Source organism: Hippoglossus stenolepis, chromosome 19, assembly GCF_022539355.2.
Source record: "Hippoglossus stenolepis isolate QCI-W04-F060 chromosome 19, HSTE1.2, whole genome shotgun sequence".
Classification (NCBI taxonomy): domain Eukaryota; kingdom Metazoa; phylum Chordata; class Actinopteri; order Pleuronectiformes; family Pleuronectidae; genus Hippoglossus; species Hippoglossus stenolepis.
In genome coordinates this window covers 8,991,908-9,010,088 of record NC_061501.1, presented here as the reverse complement: position 1 = coordinate 9,010,088, position 18,181 = coordinate 8,991,908, and the positions used below count along the sequence as shown (strand labels likewise).

Below are 18,181 nucleotides of genomic sequence, written 5' to 3'. Positions count from 1 at the left end.
AGGATGACAGAGGACTGCATTCATTATGCAGAATGAGATGTTTACAAAACACCTTTCTCACACACCCGTAAACACAAACGCGCACATCCTCCCCTCCGCTCGCTCCCCGGGTTTGTGGGGAATAAAGCAACACTGCTGTCTCACATTCATTTGTTCTATCTGTGGTGACAAAGCTGCCTCATTAACTGAATTCTTAATAAGGCGAGGCGAAAGACATCTTCTCACAACTTCTTTTATCTTTCGCCGCATGTACATGAACGTGAAAGCAAGCGTGGATGTGTGTGTGTGTGTGTGTGTGTGTATGCACGGGTGGGTGTGGGTATAATTGCAATGTTTTCTTCTTCTTGCTGTATACGTGTGTGTTTTTTCCATCGGTAATTTTGACTCCACATTTTCTTTCATCTTACCTCACAAGTGTGCTTTTGTGTCTGTCTATAATTTCAATCATTCTTGCGACTGAGACTGTGCCTGTGCGCCGGTAAAAGGACCAAAATATTTCGAAAGCAGGAGCAAAGCAGCGGGGTCGTGTCTTCCTCCATAAACCAAATGACAAATTAGGGTATTCAGTGCAAACATGACTCTTTCCTGTCATTAAGCGAAAAAACCAGGCAGCTAATGAACATGTACTGAAAATAAGAACCCTCCGCCACTGCAGCTATGCCTTTAACAACCAGTATGTGTGTGTCGGGGCGTGTGTGTACGCGTTTTATACACTTAAAGAATCAGTATGTTCCTGTTTGTGTCCACTGAGAGTATGTGCATACATACAAATGTGCACCCCACACACCGCAGAAAGGAGAAACCTCTTTATCTGCTTTCATCAGTGTTTTTTTTTTTTTAGAGGAAGCAGAGAGCATTGTTGTCGGGAATACCTTCTTCTTTTTTGTTTTGGAACGTCACCAGCTTCCGGTGCTATCCCCCGGGCCCCTGGGTGCCATCGGAGACAAAACCAGCCCCACTTGGCCCGGTGAGCAACAAAAGCATGTTTTGTTCCTTGAAAGTATTTTAAACACATACCATCGCTGCCTGGAAGGCTGCCAAGTGTAGAATTCCATCAGTGCTACCACCTCCCTAACACATGTTACTGCTAACCGCCGCTCAGCCCTCAAGACATAGATGTAACGCAAGATCACTGCCAATGGATTTCGCTGGCAGAGTGCACCGTCGAAAAAGAGATGCTGAGGGCCCAGGTATATGTGCTGCCACAGATGAAGAGAGCGGCGGATATATAGTGTGCACGGAGCGGAGTCGGTGCTGCACATGCACAAAAACAAATATGCAAATAGACATAGAAAAACTGCTGAGTGCACAGAGCACAAACAGACACACAGAGTAGGACGGGGTTTTATTTTATTTCCGTGGCAGACATTTTGACATGTCACAGTAGGAAAAGCACAGGTGTAAATTATAAAATGAATGATGGCTGAGTTCCATTTAGCTGCTTCAGTTCCAGGGCCCTGGTATTTTGCATGCTGGCTCGCTGTCACACTGTCTTATTGTCTAACTGGGACACTTGAACCACAGTAACACCTGTGCTTTTCCTACCATGACAAGTCAAAATGTCTGCTGAAAAAAAAAAAAAAGCCCGCTTGTGCAAGTCTCCTACTTTTCTCAAGGCCACAATGTGTGTGATCTAAAGATGCTGGAGACACAAAACAACCCCAGAAAAAGAAATCCCCCCCGAAATCCATCGCGCGTGATCGTCTTTCCTCTCTTTACAAGGCTCTCAGTTTCATAAATGCAAAGAAAAATATTTCCTCGAGATAAATTACCTCTCCCGTTTCTCTCGGCCCTGCCTGCTGGCAGTCACATGTGATCACAGCTCTGGGGCCTGTCCATGAGGTGCAGGGCCTGTGGGCGAACTTAGCTCAGGTCACCCAATAATAATAAGCATCCATCGCATAATGGCCGCCAAGCCAAATAAATGAATTATCACAATGAGTCTTTTATACTAGCTTTCTGCCGCCTCTCTCTACTTTCTCTCTTTCTCCCGTCAACTTGTTCTTCGCCTCTTTTTTTCTCCCTGTTTCTTCTCTATTCCTCTTTTTTATTTGTCAGCAGTCTAAAAAAAAAGGAGGTAATAGTGATGGGGCTTTGTGAGAGCTTGGAAAAATCATCTAAATAAAGTCCAGTTACAGTAATAGTCCTGCCTTCCATTTTCCTGACTCCTACACACAGACACACAAATGTGCACACACACACACATATTTGTACCACTGACGTAAGTTTGTCTGACGTATGGGGCAAAGGTCAACTTGAAGTTCAACGCTTCCTGACCCGTGGCCCCCCTCTTGAAAAAAATCAGTTTGGTCTCTCGATCTCTTACTCTCTATTCTGCCCAGGCACACACTTCCCTCACAAACACACACACACACACACACACACACACACACACACACACACACACACACACACACACACACACACACACACACACACACACACACACACAATGATGAGTTATGCATACCAGCGCAAAGAAACAAGGAAGAAAACAACCCTGCTGATTTACAACATGGTGTATTTCTTCTGGTTTTAGCCAAAGAACATGGAGGACTACCTTTCCTGCGTTTCTGGGAATGGTGGCCAAATATTTTATTTACTGACCCAGCAGCAGGGAATAACAGATTCAAGGAGACAGAGACACCAGAACAAATCTTACCGACTTATCGGTGCATGTGTGTATGTGTGTTAGCTGTCTTGAAAGCCAGTTCACCTCCACCCCCCATGAAAATGGATCAGTATTTACATTAGCATTAGATTTAGACAGCATGGCTCAGCCACTTACTCCCTATTAGCCATCCTGACCTTAGACCATTAGGGGCTAAAAGCCCCCGCTTGTCTCCATCGCCGCCAGGTGAGACTGACCAGACCTCCCCATTTCCTTAAACCATCTTGCCGCTGAGGTTATCTTTTCCATCGACTCACCATGAGACAAATCATAAAACGCTGTGCTCAAGATCACCGAAATGCGAACATACTTGTGGGATTCATCTTTTTTTTCCAGTGCTTTGCAAAGGGGGGGGGATAGTCTTGTAATGCTAACATGCTTTTGGGTAGGGTTCATCATTTTCCATTTTTTCCCAATGTGCAAAGATGCTTTTGGGGAAATCAAGGCAAGGCCTAATCGACAGGAGAGAAAGAGAAAAACTGAAATATAAAAGCGGTCTGGAGCTTGTTGGCTGGTGCCATCAAAGAGGTTTGCACTGCAGCGATGTTGTTATATTGAACTAAAACTGAAAGGGAAAATTATTTTGGTGCCTGGAAGGAGAAGCGATTTTTGCCAAGTTTGTTTTTCTTCCTTGCTCTGTTCGTAATGAAGAAAATGTCTATTAGCGAGAGTTAGACAAAAGGAACGACAGAAACTTACAGTGAGAGGAACTAACTGATAGCTGGAGAGGCGAAAAGAGACTCTGACAAGAGAGAACAAAAGAACAAGAGACGGAAAGAGAGGGAGAGAATGATAGGGAAGAAGCTAGACAAGCATAGTCGGGTTCAAATCACTAATTACACATTCCTGAGCCTGTGAAGGGGAGTATTGTTTTCCAGTTAGCCCCTACCCTGTCGCATGGTTTCACTTAGAGCAAAACAAAAGGTACAGGGAACAAAACACAAGCCTAATACCAGGCCCTGCTAATGACAGTGAAATGGGAGAAATTATCCCTGGGGTGGATCCTCGTGAGAAAATGGCTGGTGATTACTGGACAAAGGGAGTTCATTTTGAAACTGTCACAAAATGGCAGACTGCTTCTTTCTTTCAAGAGCTGCGTCCCGCTGCCATTTTTCTTCAGTGGTGCATACATTTATCTATACCTCACCTTAATCACTATATAATACTGTCCAACATTACAGAACCCACACTCGACGGAACAAAAGATGAGGTTGAGGCCTTATACTCAGGAAGCGATCGAACAATGTGGCTTGTTGTGTGCATAAGTGTTTGTGTGTACGTTGGAGTGGTACCTCTGCCAGGCAGTGCATAATGAAAGCGCCTCTTCAGCTGTGCCGTTTTGCATATTGCCACAGGAAATCAAATGCCTTGCAGTTGACCTACAAGATGGCACACTTAATCCCCTCCCTATTTTCTTGATAGAGGGGCGCAAGGTTTTTGGGTTTGTGCGTCTCTCTTTCTGTCTGTCTCTCACCTCTCCATATCACAACTCAAACAGTTGGTGGTGAATCACAGCGCACACACACACACAGATAACAGTTTTTGGGACACGTCACATTAAGTCTTGGTCGCCGGTGTCAAACGAAAAAACAACCTGGGATTGTTCAGTTCCGGCAACACGCAGGACCCCAACATTTTCTGCATGAGACGTGGGTGGGTGGGGTGGGGGGGTTGTTTAGCTGATAGCGGTGGCAGCTCCGGTGCAGAGTTGCCTCGGCTGGTAGTGTTTGCGCAGGCCGTCTAAAGGAAGAACATTGTTTTCCTCTGAAAAAGCCTCAGCCGCGGTCCGCATACCAGCGTCCACTCAACATACCAATGAGCTCTTTGAAGATTACTCAAATGTTTGCCTTTGTTCCCCCTCCTCCCCTCCCTCCCATCTACCCCTAGTCCGAAGCTACACTCCTGGCAGAAAAAGGAAAAGAGGAGAAAGCACGGAGTTAAGAAAAAGAGGGAAAATCAGACTTATATCTTCAGGAAACAGTGGGACGGCAATACCACCCCCCCGGCTGTACTAAGATTCAAAATGGCCTCCTCTGTAGGGGATGGGCAACCGCTGAAAGGAATAATCCTGCTTTTGGCCACCAGCAAAGTAAATCTAAACATAAACAACAGGGGGAGGCGGCGTTAATGCGTGGCGGCGGCTTTTATACAGGGGATGTTCAACGCAAGTCTTCCGTCTATCTGCCGATGGCACCGGAACACGCTTTAAAAAAAATAAAACAGCCTCGTCCTCGTCCCCCGCAGCAAGTTCTAAGTCCACGATTAACGTTAAATCGCGGCGTTTCCCAACGGGTTAATTTAACTAAATGTGCTGAAAACTCCAGGATCCCCCCTCCCCCGATCCCCTCCCCACCCAACCCACATTAATCCCGAACAAGTAAGTGGGCTTTCTATCAGGTCTATTTCAAAGCATTAAGGATTACCTCACAGAAACTAAGCTGCTTGAACTCGCAGGAGGTCAGCAGTATTGTGCCGCTGCGAGGTTGGAAGGCCAGTGGTAGAGACGGATAGACAGCGGGACAGGTCAGCTCCTCCGTCTCTCCCAGCTCTCCCAACAACATCCCTCCATCCCTCTCCCTCCGTCCTTCCCTCCTCTCTCTCTCTCTCTCTCTCTCTCTCTCTCTCTCTCTCTCTCTCTCTCTCTCTCTCTCTCTCTCGTTCACCGTATAATCGAATATCTCCCACTACTTATCTATTCACTGAGCACCTAATGGTTAAAATCAATTACAGCTGGAATGCTGAAATGCCGAATACTGAGCCACATGCTGATAATGACGGAGAGAGTGTGAGGAAGAGAGAGAGAGAGAGAGACTTGGGACTGTTCCAAGGAAGGCACAATTACCTCCAATCGATTGATTATTGATTTGGAAAGGCGTTGAGGAGTATTTCAGCTCAACTTTGTCCATATCAATATCCTGATAGATTCATGAGAGGGGGGGGAAAGCGTGGTTGTGCTATCTAAATACCATTCTAGCGCTGACGTAACATTTCAGACTATTTCAAGAAAAGAGAACCTACTTATAACTTTGTCCCTAACTGACACGCGTGCGCGCTATAAAAGACTTTTGACAGCCTTCGTACAAATTAGGCGTTTTAATGTCAGGTGATTTCAAAAGTAAAGCTAATGAACTTACACAACGATATTTATCTGATTCTGCCTCCGTGTGATCCGTCTGAGGTGGCTCTGATCAAATCAAGGCTTCAAAAGTGGAGGCGACGCGCCCACAGAGATCATATCTGAGATCACGCGCCTTCTTGATTATTACTTTGTTTTTGGTGTGTTTGAAAACTCTTTGTATCTTTGTCTCGACGAGATGATCAAGGAGCGAGAGGAAATAAGGGGACGGGGAGGAGGAGGAGAGAAGCGTGTATTTGGGAAGGTATAGAAATATAACAAGTGTGAGTGGAGGGCTCACGTGAGCCGAGGGGGGAGAAAAAGACCAAAAAAAAGACAAACTCCTGCTTGTTCCTTTGTTCCCACTTCCCAGGGATGTTCCCCTTCCTTGTGGGGGTCTGGAAGACACTGACCCCCTCCTCCACTCCACTCCACACACTCCCCTCCTTTCTGCTATCGTTCCCATACCTGTCAGCCCCGATCTGCTTCACAGTCCCCTGCACATGGACAAATGGCTTGGCCCAGGCCCGGCCCAAATAACCCACAGCCCAGAAAAGGGGTGGGAGGTGATTATGAAGAGGATCACATCTGGCTATTAATATGAGAAAACCAGCAGTGTCTGTGTGTCTATGTCTTACACACAGTAAAAAAAAAAAACACACCTTGCTAAAGGGGGGAGAAAAAGGGAGCGACAGTCTGTTTCAGTCCCTTAACTAATTCACCGGACAGTCGAGAGGTATATGGAGAGGGGGAGAGGGGGGAGGCTGGCTAGGGTAATTAAACATCACATATGAGTGTCAGTCAGGAGTTGGACCAAAGCTGGACACTCACACACACACATACGCTAATGCTATGCCGACCATCTGGTTAAGGCGTTGGAGGAAGAATGGGCGAAACTCTTATTAATATCTATGAGGATTATTAGGAAGAAAGGGGAGGGTGGGGAAGTCTGTCCATTCTCTGTCACACACACACAAAGCAACAGCAAGACACAAACACACACACACACACACAGAAGCACACAGTTGCTTTTATGCTTTCATTAGTCGCTACCCTCCGTCCCCCGTTTCCCCAGACCTCTGAAAGATTTCCATTGTAATCTGCACGCAGGTGAAAGAGGAGACGATTTGAATAATCTACTAACTGCCGTCTTTTTGCCTCCTAGAGAGAAAGAGAGAGAGAAAGAGTAGAAAGAGTGGAAAGAGAGAGAGAGAGAGAGAGAGAGAGAGAGAGAGAGAGAGAGAGAGGAGAGAGAAGAGCAACTTGTAGAAGTGAAAAATGAAAAGAGAGACAGACTGACAACCTTCTCTGGCACAAACATCGAAGTGAACTCTTGGCGGCATTCATTCGTCTCCATGACAGAACATGAGAATCTGTATCTCGCAGTCAGGTAGCATCTTGTGCGAAGTGTCTCCAAACGTCCCTCTCTGAAGAATATGTGTCTGCGGAGTACGTAGACAAAGACGCGGCGACGAAGAGGCCCGGGTCGCAAACGAGCGGACACGGGCTCATGTGGAAAACGGTAACCTGATCACATGTGCAGTTACTGTGGGCGCGAGTGTGAGAACGTGCGTGTGCATGTCGCCTGTGAATGTATGTAATGCTATACCTCTGTGCGCACATATGCATTTCAATGTGAGCGTCTCATAAACTGGCGCCGTGCATTCGAAGTAGATCCACTCTCTTATTTTTCTATTCCGGGCGACCAGCACAATGGCTTTTTATGCAAATCTATTGGAGTCAATCTCCTGTCCATTTTCCCATCACACAAGTCCAAATGACAGTCCAATAATTTGGGCTGCATATATATAGGGCCATTTGATTTTCAAATGAGAGTGGGCAGGGTTGACCCTTGCTAATAGCCAAGGCACAGCGGCAGACTTAATATCACAGATGCATAAGCATAGCCCTCTCCATCTGCAGGAGATGGAGGAGAATAAAATGTGAGGGAGCGAGGGAGGGAGCGAGGGGGGTGGAAGATTGAAAGAAAAAAACATAACGTCTCTTGGTTGATGGAGAAGAAAAAAAAAGAAAGAAAGAAAAATACAAAGGAGACGATGGAAATTAGAAAAGAGAGGACTTCCTCTGATGCATCAAGAAATCCAGTCTCCTCTCCTCCTCTCCTTCTTTTCTTCTTTTACTTCCATCCCTCCCTCCTCCCGTCACTTTAACCCCACCACCACCGCACCCACCCACCCCTCGATTCTCTGCCACGGTGTTACCACGAGGATCATGGGTAATGAGATGGCCTATCTGTGGCTCCCCAGGGGAAATGGCAGAAAGAGAGAGAGAGAGAGACTGAGGGAGAGACCGAGAGAGAGGATAAGAGAAAGAGAGAGTCAGAGACTAAACAAAGACAGTGGGTATAGGACAGAAGGAGTGAAAGAGTGTGAGACATCATCGGGAAGACATCGGGGGAATGAAACACTCTGTTCCTTTTCTTTGTGTGTCCCACTAACAAAAAGCCTCCATCTAAATGTCATCTCTGCTCCATCGCTATCATAAAAAGTTTAGCATTTTATGAGACTAGGAGTTCAAAGAGGAGTGGGGAGGGGAAGGAAAGGGAAGGAAGGGGGAAAATAATACTAATACAAAAAAAGAAAAGAAAAACAGAGATATGGAAATGTCCAGTGGACCCCGGACGTCCATTTCTGCTTGAATTATGATGGAAAGCGGAACAGACAGACAGGGGTGGGGTGGATGTGGCTGAAGACAGTTTAAGATTTATTCAGACAGCCATCTGAGAAACAGGTGCCGCGGCCTGTGAGACACATTGTGTATACGTGTGTGTGTTTGTGTGTGCGTGTGTGTGGTCCTTGACCATGCCACATTGACCATGAACATTCTCAACTCCTAATGACCCAGGGGCAAGCACAGCCCAGTTCTCAACCTCAAAGCTCTGTGGACACACACACACACACACACATGCTCGCTACAAACTCAACCCCCTATTTAGCCCTGCAGCACTGACAGAATGGCACTGACAGATTTACTCCCGTCTCCATGTGTATTAAGGCCAGTGTTTGTTATTAAAAATCATAACGAAGCCATACATCATCACGTTCGATGCTAAGCTAAACACGAGCTCGGCCAGCTACGGACACGCCGTTCTTCAACACCGTTTAACGCAGACTTAACTTCACAGGCCGCTCACAGACAAACGTTAAGACATATTCCATTTTGTCATTTACAACGTTTGACAGCTGTGATAATACTAAAGCGAGGCTCGATACACACGTTTCATTTGCAACTAACTGGAAAAGCACCCCGTGTGGAAGTATTCTCATTAAAACCGAACAAGGGACCAATCAGATTCCCTGCCGTTCCTCTCCAAAAACCAGCAAATCGCTGATGTCCGCTTATTCCATATAAGGTCTCAGCTTCCTGCGCCACCTGTTGTGCCCTGGACACCATATGACTTGATGTGCATGTGCTGCTAATGTCATTTTCCTTGTGCTGTTTCAAAGTCTGGGAAAGAAAGAAAAAAAAACCACTTTTAAACTCTCAATTCCCCTCAGAAGTACTGCAGTGCTGCTACAAAGCAGCCATAAAATCTCCTGAATATGCTTTTTGTTTGTATCTTCAAATGGTTTCCCATGCCATAAAGATATTCTGTGTTTCCAAAAAACCAGATGGTAAAGTCGTCAACACTTGGATCTTTTATGCGCCCTCGCCAAGCTACCTCCATCCCCATGTGCTTTTCACCTCTGCCAATACATAAAAGGAGAGGTGTTTTTCTGGTCAAATAAAGAAATGACTTTTTTTTCCTCTTGCTCTTGCTCCGCTGCTCGGCGCTTTTCCTCCCTCCCCCTCTCTCTCTTGCTTTACTACCACATGTCCAAGGGTAAAATAGTGGGATTTCTGCCAGAGGCATTAAAAGCGTCATCTGTGGAACAGATTTGTTGAGGCCTGTGGGGTAGGTGGGTGGGTAGATGACGTACAGGGGTGTACGAGTGCACAGAGGGGGCATTGGGATGACCCTCGCTTGCCTTGTCTAAACTGGTGCTTGCGGAGGACACGCCCTTCTTTTCTTGCACGGCCTAAATTAGGAGTAAGTTCAGACAAACCGCTCTCTTTCATTTCTGCACTGTTGATTGTGCTTCTTGGGTTTGCACATAAAATCGCGACTGATATAAATAGCCTTCTTTGCATGACGTCCGATGTGCAGCACAGCCATGGTAACCTATTTGGCTATTGCGTCATTAAATCAACTAATAAGGCTTCCAGAAGTGTCTCAAAACTCTGAAAAGCATGACACACACACACACACACACACACACACACACACACACACACACACACCCGAGAAGGTCCTACTAATCGAGTTAGTCCTATAGTTTAGGGTTCAGCTAATGTCGGCCAAAGTCGAGGATGTATATACTTTTTTGTTAAGAATTTAGAGATGTACCACATTTCAATGCAATTAGCAAACAATCCCTTAGGACAGACATCTCCAACTCATCCAATGCCAAGTTCAGCCTCTGCCAGACCGTCGGCCAATCCCGTGTCAATATGTACATCCTGTTTAAGTCAACTACGACTGTTTTAAATAACCCTAAGAATGCCAGCGTGCTTAATCCAGGCAAGCTTTGGATCCGTAAGAATCAGTCACAGATTTCCAAATAAATCCAGCTCCTCAAATGTTAGTGTGCAAACGCAGGCCCCACAAATAATTGAATAAAGTCTAGTGGAACTGTAAAGAATAAGACTCTTTTTGTAAATTTAATTTTGCTGATTCAAATTTCAACCAGAATCTCTGTTGCATCTCATCCTGTCTTACGTCAGCCTTTTGTCAAATACAGCTGAATCTCTTTGATATAATACACATTTAATATATCAATATATAATTTAAATTGAATATAATTTCAACGTATCTTTTTATTTCCTCCGTTTCTACATCTGAGGCACACACACACACACACACACACACACACACACACACACACACACACACACACACACACACACACACACACACACACACACACACACACACACTCACAAACACCTACCACAGCCAAATGTTGCATACAGTAGTAAAGAAATCCTCATTAATGTAATGCACTTGATCCTGTCCTGTAGGTCAAGGCCTCGGAAATGTAACAGCATCCTATTAAGCTGAAGGAGACGTCTGACAAACTAAATCACCTTAAATATATGGGAGGAAAGGGAGATGCCAAATATCGGCTGTGTTGGGATTTCTCCGCAAGAAACGGTTGATTTCTCAGAGTGTGAAGAGTTTAATTAGTTAAGTAAGAGACACGTGTGTTAGTTTGCCGCTCCGATGGGCAACTGGTGTGTAAACCCTGCCCCAGTCGCAACTAAGGAAAAAAATATGTTGAGCTAGCGGCCTAAAAAACAAGGAGTGCTGTACCTCTGTGTACATGAATGATAATGTAAACAATGTGTGGGTGTCTGGAAACATCAGTTTCAAAGAATATTGTATGTGTGTATCTGTGCCTCACCTCAGCATGACATATCAAAAGTTATATGTATAGAATGTGGTAGGATCCACTTTCATTGTACAACTGTTCCCACACAACAGATCTTAATACGCGTCCACACCCTTATCCTGAAAACAAATTCTTGAATTATTCCAGAATTATTTACAGCTTGAATAACAAGCAGCTGAAGAAAATCAAAACTGCGAATCATCTGAAACTCGCTGACAGTACGTGACTTCTGTATAATTAATGGCAACAGTAGTGCCGGCCGGTCACAGGCAGATAATTTACCCATAGCTGATGAAAATCATCCTGGGTACGGTGACCTTTTCCCCCCCCCATCTCTGTCATTCCATTTTCATGGGAACTTTTTTGTTGTTAATCCATGTGAGGCTGTGGTTAAGAGGTTGGGGGCAAATTCTTTGTAAACAAAAACATGTATCAGCTTTCTGAGTCCAAACGAAATATGAGTGGAGCTCCCATCAGATGTATAAACTGTAAGAAATGCATTGTGTGGTATTAATATGATGTCAGTGTCCTGCAAAAACTATTTAACCTCAGAATATATTTAGATTTTCTTACTCACATGTAGTTTTTTTATATCAATGATATTTTTTTTTCCAACAATCGAGAGGAGGAATGTTTCTGCAGGACACTCACGAACGGTAAATGTGTTTTTCTTTACCTTGTAGAGACGGATGGCTGCCTCGTGCCTCTGGTTGGTGGCATGTAGCCTCAGTTTATCCACGCTGTTGCTGTAGTAGTCACAGGCGTTGCACTTGAGGTGCACCGGGTTGCCAATGGCCACACACTTTAATCTCCACTGGTTGGCTTTGCCTCCCTCCTTGATGTGGGCCACCAGCTGGTGCTTCTGCATGTGCTTGTCTGTCTTGCAGTGCAGCTGAAAGTTGGCCTTGAGCTGCGTGTTGTAGCTGCAGAGCTTGCACTGGTAGACGTCGCCCACCACGCAGCGCCACTCCTCTTCGGGCAAGGAGCGCTCGGCGCTGACGTGGGCGTTGAGGACCTCCAGGCTGTCCGTGGAGTAGCAGTTGCACACGGCGCACTGGTAGAGGCGCAGCGAGGGGTCGTTGATGGGCGGCGACAGGGAGGACAGGGAGGGGTCTGATGAGGACATGCCCCCACATCCGCCCGAGGACACCAGGGACAGGTCATCTGCCATCAGTTGACCACTGGCAAGACGCAGCTCAGCTGACAGGTCGCTATTCACTGTGGAGAAAATGAGCAAAATAAAATAAAAAATCATGTTAGACAGTGAAAGGAAAAAGGGAGACAGAGAGGAGTTTAAATGGTCGAGCCTCAAGTAGAGTTACACACATGGAAGCACAGAGGGATAACATGTCAGCCGGAAAAGCAGACGGTATGCACAGCAGGACGAGTGGTACATAAAAACAAAGCGGTATGACAGAAAGACAAAGCTCTGGTGAAAACGAAAGGCTCACATGCATGTGGAGGGATAAAGGACGGAGAGAAAGAGAAAAGGCTCTTTTTATTTAATGAAATTAAGTGTGGAGAGAAAAGTGAGTCTTCTATGCAGGCCTCCCCCACACAAAAGGATTTGATAAAATAAAGCCGCACAGAGGACTAGGGCTCCTTACAAAGTCTTGTCTATAAAAAACCCTAATAGGATTGAATCGGGATCAATTACAATCATCCTTTTCAACTTGCTAACTCGCTCATCAGGTAGCTTTAATTACTGCTCTCGGCGATGGTGGGACGTCGGTTTCAGGGCTCCAGGCTTTTCTCCCATTGACACACAGATTTGAGAAAGCTGATCAATGCATTACACACGTTTTCCTCTCTTTTCTTCTCCCCACCCACCCACCGGATGAAAAAAAATAAAACAGATCTGCTATTCATACAAATGTAATTAACTCTTTCGTTTGATCCCTTCATTGTCTCTGTGTGCAAGTTACCAGGAGCTCATCATGTCTTTTTTTCTGGATAATATTTCAGTGTTTGGAGAACAGTGGATTTAACAGCTACGTATTCATTTTTATTTTTTTTTATTTTGAATGCAGCTAGTAAGAACAATTAGTGGATGACTAACAGTGTGTTTGTATTTTGTGTCCAGAACATGGATGCAAATTGTGTCCAACAAATTTGGTGTACATCTGACATTGTGTCTCTGCATATAAGCATGTAAACATATGTATCCGTGCATGCATTTTGTGCGTGTGTGTGTGTGTGTGAGTATTTGAAAACACTGAGTAAATATTCTGCTCACACCGTCTAAACCTATGTACAGCTGCACTCACTATGGGGAGCTGTGTGTTATGAGTGTAATTCACTGCGAGTACATCTGCTGGCTGGGCTGTGACCTCCACACTAGAGGAGGGAGTGGGTGTGTAACACTGCAGGGTCATTGTTAAATCTCCCTCACTCCTACGGGAATCCGCTTCCTGCTGTGTGAGAGAGTGTGTGTGTATATGTGTGTACGTGTGCGTGTGCGCTCTCTCCAGGGCGAGGGAAGGTAGGGTGGGGTGTGTATGGAGGGGATTAAGCTGACTTAAGAAAATTACAATTGAAAGATTAAGAATAATTCTCATGTGGCGTCTCATAATCATTTTTTAATCAGTGAGAGGGGTCAAAGAAAGGAGACAATGACAGAGGGACAATATGAGAGAGGAGATAAGAGGGAAAGAGAAAGAGACAGCGAGGGTGCAGCGGGGGGGGAGGCGAGGCAAAAAGGATGGGCGCAGAGAAGGAGAAGGTGAGAGGGCAGGGAGAAAAATGGAGAGCGATGAGGAAAAGGCACAAAGATAAAAACAATACCCAGATACATGTGATGAAAGAGATAAAAGTGACTAAGTGAAAGATGAGCACAAGAAAAGAAAAAAAGAAAAAAGCTTGAGGGCAAAAAAATGTAAAAGGACCCTATTTAGTGCTTTGTCACACCTTCGGTATGTAAAACTTGTCAGACATATGCATCCTTGTGTTTCATTCAAGCCACAGTGTCACTTACCGAGACCCGATCCAAGAGCAGCCGCGGTCGCCGGATCTAGCTGGAATGGGTTAATCATCATCTGGGCATCTGGGCCACTGCTGCCAGCTGGGCTCTCCAGCTTCACTCCTGCCAGGCCCATGTTTTGAGCCAGGTAGTACTGGTAGAGCTCTGCCTCGGCCGGGGCCAGGCCCAGATGGAGGCTGTGCTGGATCTGCTTCATGTTCTGCTGCAGCAGCATCATGTTGTGCATGTGTTTCTCACTGGTCATATGGATTCGCAAGTTCCTCGCCACGTTGGTCTCATAGTCGCACACCTATCGGAACAAGGTGGGGTGAATTAAATGTTAAAGAGCATCTGAACTAGTTTATTATCACAGCATTATATTTAACTTAAATTTCAAATGTAATGAATAACTAGAATTATTTATTAAAACTATAGTTAATGTATTATTTACTTTCATATAATACTACAAATAACAGCAATAGTATAACAACAGAGACTGCGATAAAAACATCTTAATACCTTATCCACAAAATAACACTGATGTAGGCATTTTAGTAATGCATCCATAATCATGAAATTTCTTAGGGTTTCTGCAATACTTGCGGATAATGCTAGAATGTGTGAGAAAATCCGTTGTATAATGACCAGGGGTCAGATGATGTGGCCAAGAAAAATAATAGACCCAGTGACGCAGAGTGGTATAACTGGCTCATTGTGTGGACAGTGCAACAAGCAAATTGGTATGTTGCTGCCACATTCTCTGTTTGTTTCATTACCTCGCAGCGCCAAGTGGGCTTCTGTTTGGGTTTGGATGGCGAGGGTACACCGCAGCCTCCAACAAGGCTGACACTGGGCACAGGGTTGGCATGGCTGTGGTTGTATGGTGTCTCAGTGCCACCATTCTGGAGCGTTTGTACATTGTTCAGATGCTTGTCCGACTGCATGTGGATGCTAAGGTTGCCTTTGGTGGTGGTTGAGTAGTTGCACACCTAAAGGGTAAGAATTAATACAGTGATGCATGATGAATGTTATATGCATTTTGAACAAATATCATAGATGATTAAGTATCACAATTCAGATCTTTGACCTGAAAGCTGTTGACACAAAGAGGAAGACAAACATATTGAATTTCTCCTTTCCTGCCTTGACATTGAATTTCCAATCAAGCAAAGATGTCCTGTTGTAGTGATTACCATTACTGGCCAGATGCCTGTGACTCAAATTGGCTACAAAAACAAATGGCATTGTATTGCTAAGATTACAATAAATATTTTCTATTAACATGTAGAACAAAACCTTAGGTTACATCAAAGACAAAAGGTAGCTTATAAAATCCAACCTAAAAAAAATATTAGGAACATAAAATGTAAAGGGAAAACAAAAATCCATAGAGATAAAAAAATTTGATGGACAGACCTCGCAGCGGAAAGGCTTGTATCCACAGGTATAGCTTTCGCCCCTGGCTAAACGAGGATGAGGCTGTCCTGTGCGGCAGTACACACATGATCCACCAGACTCTGGATGTTTCTCCTTCATGTGAGCGTCCAGCGTCTGCTGGTACTTGTAGTGCCAGTTACACTTGGGACACTTCAGCGTCTTGCAGGAGTTGCGTGAATGCATCATCGTCATATGCCCTCCCAGTGACCGTGAGGATCCCAAGACTGTGTCACACTTTGGGCACTCCACCCCACTACCAGGTGATCCTTCACCTGGACCAGGGGTACCGGGCGTCCCTGGAGTTCCAGGCGTACTTGGATTTCCTGTGTGTTGATACAGAGGCCCTGGACTCTCATCATCTCTGCGCAACATCATCATGTCAAGGGGGTGGGAGGATGGCGACGACCCATCACGTCCTGCCAGGGTTTCACTGGTTGAATCGTTGCTGCTCTCCCGCTCTCTGGCAGCTGCCAGGGCAGTGGACAGGCGGCTCTTCTCCATCTCTAGCTTCTCACACACAGGCAGGGAGGAAGAGGAGGTTGAGGCAGGGCCTTTGCTGTCACTATTATACTTTAGCACACTGTTGGAAAGGGGGGAAATACTTTGGTTTAAGAGAGGGAAATCTTTGCTACTGGTGCTGTCGGCCCGCTGGCCTGTCATGGCCATGTTCATGGCCCGCTCCTCCTCCTCGTCTGCCTCCATTTCTACTCCACCACCATTGGAGTAAGCATCCTCATCCTGCTCTGAACTTTCTCCTCCCACTACACCGGGCTCCCGCTTGATAAGCGGGTACTGGCTCAGGTCCGGCCCATTGGGTTGCAAAGTGCATGTGTCCCTAACGTAGCCTTTGCAGTCACTATCAGAGTTCCGACCTTCCAGGTTACCAGCAGTGGCAGCAGCAGCAGAACTCCCGCTGGAGGTTCTGTGGGCACCAGCCCCTCCCCCGAGGTTTGGGTTGGTCTCAGCCTTTGGCATGGTTTGGGTTCGGGGGATTTGGTCATTGGAGGAGCTGCTGGCACTGCCCTTCAGGAAGGCAAATCCTGCCTGAAGGGAATCTGCATTCTCCCCACTACTGTGGAAAGCATTCCACAATCCACGGAGCCCCGTGTCTGGCCCTAGGAAGTTGGCAGGTGTAGGAAAGTGGGGTAGCACAGAGTTGGGGGATTTTTTTGGTTCCAGAAAGCTTATAAGAGGTTCTTTGTCCTTGCCGATGCCCTGGATGATGGCAGAGACATGCTTGTTGCTCAGCAGTTTCTGCTCCTGATCATTCAGGGTCATACGGTGGTCATGGACAGCGTGTGTCACGAAGGAACGGCTGTAGCCAAAAGACAGCTTGCACAGGAAACACATCAGCACAGGCTTCCGCCGCCCATCAGCAACGCAGCCCTCAAACTTGGACAAGTCCACATTGTTAGGGACATCTTTGGACACACAGGAGTTTTTGGCTGCACCATCCGCTGTAAGATAGTCTTTGTCATTCTTGTGGCGGAGGTCATAGACACGGAAACTGTGCAACATGGGACCAGCGCCCACCAGCCCTCCAGCTGAGGTATTTGGGAAGGAGGGGTGGTCAGTCACTAGGGATTTAGGCCCCAGGGATGAGGCGATGTGGAAGGTGTTTATGATCTGGGGGTAGAAGGACATGGGTGCAGCGGGCTGCTCCAACCGCTCCCCCCCTGGGCTCAGGCCACTCTGGCCACTGCAGGCCTGGACACTGGGGAAGGTTTGGGGGGACAGCAGGCCCCTGAATTGGAGAGACCCAGAGAGTCCCCCCTGGTTGCCACGCTGCTCTTTGGAGTCCTCCAGGATGAAGGCAGAGCCATCGGGCTGGTAGATGATATCACCACACAGATTCTCCACATCGCTATCCTCTTCCATTTCCACCTCACTGTTCATTTCCCCCATTTCTGCACCACCCACCTCACGCTCTCCTTCATCTTCACTCTCATCCCCTACCATCCCTTCAACCTCCTCACCCTCCTCGTGACCTCCAAGGGTAGGCAGACGGGCATTGGGGCAGTGGTGCTCCATGTATTTTTGTAAACTGGAGAAGGAATTAGAACATTCGTTGCAGGGGATCTCCTTTGCCGGCGCCACGGGAGATGTGGCTGGGGCAAAACAGTCCGAACCCAAAACTGCTCCTCCTCCTACTCCTGGTAAAGTCCCAGCAACACTCCCTTTGTTACTGGTAGTAAAGCTTTCTCTCCGACTCTGTTCAGTTAGAGGGTTGGTGGTTGCACTGACAGTGGTGGGGGTAACAGTGGACGTCAGCGGGGTCACAACAGGCTGTCCAAGGCCATTCTCCGGCTCTCTAACGGCGGCAGGTGATGATTGGTTGTTGTTGTTGGCGTTGTTGCTGTTGGCGACACTGGTCTCCATGGCCATGAGGGAGTTGTCCTCGGCAGCAGCGTCCAACCTCTGGCCACCATGTTCCTGCTGCCGTGACGACACCATAGGGGGAGAGTCACAAGTTGCCATGATGACCACTACATAGGGATCTCATCTCATCCAGCCTAACAGGGACCTGAGTCGGGAAGAAAACAGAA

The 18,181-nt window shown here is 46.4% G+C and overlaps 1 protein-coding gene across 1 annotated transcript in view; it reads right to left on the bottom strand.

Moving 5' to 3' along the window:
* zfhx4 (zinc finger homeobox 4) overlaps positions 1–18,181 on the bottom strand; it is an 82,693-nt gene that overhangs the window by 43,001 nt on the left and 21,511 nt on the right. Inside the window, exons 2-5 of the mRNA XM_035142087.2 lie at positions 15,615–18,159; positions 14,975–15,187; positions 14,214–14,508; positions 11,916–12,457 (exon numbers count right to left, since the gene is read on the bottom strand). Coding sequence (XP_034997978.1) covers positions 11,916–12,457; positions 14,214–14,508; positions 14,975–15,187; positions 15,615–18,113 — 3,549 coding nt within the window. The 5' untranslated portion in view covers positions 18,114–18,159. The remainder of the gene's footprint in view (positions 1–11,915; positions 12,458–14,213; positions 14,509–14,974; positions 15,188–15,614; positions 18,160–18,181) is intronic.